This window comes from Colobus angolensis, unplaced genomic scaffold, assembly GCF_000951035.1.
Source record: "Colobus angolensis palliatus isolate OR3802 unplaced genomic scaffold, Cang.pa_1.0 Scaffold498, whole genome shotgun sequence".
Classification (NCBI taxonomy): Eukaryota; Metazoa; Chordata; class Mammalia; order Primates; family Cercopithecidae; genus Colobus; species Colobus angolensis.
The window spans coordinates 152,453-154,533 of NW_012118465.1; the positions used below are offsets into that span (position 1 = coordinate 152,453).

At 44.8% G+C, this 2,081-nt stretch overlaps 1 gene segment (V, D, J or C); it reads right to left on the reverse strand.

Annotated features, from left to right (window-relative positions):
- Window positions 1-929: 929 nt before the first annotated feature.
- On the reverse strand, window positions 930-1,454 carry LOC105524307. The segment is given in 2 exon segments: window positions 930-1,252; window positions 1,377-1,454. Coding segments are annotated over 2 exon segments (378 nt in total).
- Window positions 1,455-2,081: the final 627 nt, after the last annotated feature.

Consider the following 2,081-nt stretch of genomic DNA (forward strand, 5'->3'; position numbering starts at 1 on the left):
CATGAGCTACCACACACAGCCTTATACTGTGTTTCATACATTGTCCTGATTTTTCTGTTTCATGTATGACTTAATGAAGTTTTCTTGCTATGAACCCAGACTTGCTGGTAAGACTTGAAAGCACATTCAAGTGTATTCTGGGACAAGCTGTAACTGGCAAAGTTTTGAGCCTTGTGGAAAGAGCAACCTTACTGACCCATCAGCTGTCAATTCCCCATCACTACTATCACTTCTGGGAGCATATTTTCCAAAACCCCTTTTCTCTCTGTGGTTTCTTTAGAGATGCTTAACCAGAGGCCTTCCCATGAGATTGGGAAGTCAGAGTGGTGGATTCATGTACACTGACACCTGAACTAAAGCACATAGAGTTATGAGTGGACTGGAGAATCACCTGGAGACATGCCGCAGGTGGCTGAGAGCATCAACACCCCCACCCTGGTCTTCCCAGACAGGTCTGAGGATCATGACATGGTACTCAGCACATACCACCAGGGGCAGGTGCACTCTGACTTCTGCAGGAGCACCTGAGAATCCCTTGTCTCTAGTGGCTGCTTCATGAATAACACACCATATGCTTCGAAAAGACTGTGGTTTAGACTCTAATTTAATCAACTTGAAGAATTTCTCCTTGAAATACCGAGAATAGCTTCTCTTTTGCTGTATGAATTCCAATTATCCCATAACACAGACTCCTCAGGTGAACTTATCTCTCTTCCTTATTCAATCAGGACAGGCATTGTCCCATCTTTTCTGCTGGGGATGAGGGCAAAATAGGCTTAGGGTTCAGAGGAGCCTCCCTGACCCCCTCTACAAAAGTCTCCCAATGACTTTCAAAATCTGATTGAATATAACAAATGCTCTTAGCAGATGGAGGCACCAGGAAGAGTATCTGGGGTGGCTCAGCCTCACACATCTGCTTCCTTGGGAGTTTATGTTATGACTTGTAACACTGTGGGAGGGGTACTATAACCATGCTGACAATAATAAATTGCAACATCTTCAGGCTGCAGACTGCTGATGGTGAAAGTGTAATCTGTCCCAGATCCACTGCCACTGAACCTTGACGGGACCCCTGTTTCCAAATTGGATGCGTAATAGATCAGGAGCTTAGGGGCTTTCCCTGGTTTCTGTTGATACCAATTTAAATAGTTGCTAATGCCCTGACTGGCTCTGCAAGTGATGGTGACTGTGTCTCCTACAGACGCAGACAGGGAGGATGGAGACTGGGTCATCTGGATGTCACATCTGGCACCTGAGATTGGAAACATAAAAACAAATATTCTTAATATGAATCATGTTATCAGAGGACTTCCCTGAAGTTCCAGCCAGAACTGAGCACACTGACTGAGTAAATTCCTAGTGTTTTCCTTCCTTACCTGGGAGCCAGAGCAGCAGGAGCCCCAGGAGCTGAGCGGGGGCCATCATGTCCATGCTGTGTCCTGACTGGGACTGACTCTTGCACAGGGTGTGACCAGCCTATTAAAAAGTCTTCAGGGCAGGAGGCTGCGCTCTGGAACATGCAAATCAGCAGGGGATGGGGCAGGCTGGGCACACCTGCAGGGCTGGCAGATCTCAGTAACTCAGTACAGGGGCAATGTCCCCAGGGTCCCAGGTCATACCAGGGCAGCATGGATTTGTCAGAAGATAATGTATTTCTCTCTAGGGCCACTGTTGTGACAAGAGATATTTTGAGGGAAAAAAAAAATCAAACTTTAATACAAACCTAAGGACTACACGGAATAATATATTTTATACTTGTATTGGGAATGTACAGGAGAGTATAACCATTTGTAGGGAACGTCTAATAAAGTCTCAGAGGGTACATCTATCAGGTCTTCAAGTTACTTAAATGGATATAGAGAGTAACAATCCCTTTTGCTATATTAACAACACCTCCGTGATTGTCACACAGTTCCCATTGTTTCATGTGAGAGAAACCGTCTTTATCAGAAGCATATTTAAAACACTCCAAAGTATTTGTAGTGACCTTAAACATTCGTTATTACCAGTATATTTTCAAGCAATTCCCTTCAGAGGCACAATAATGATGCTTTGACTCCTCAGTGCCTGTGCCACTCACA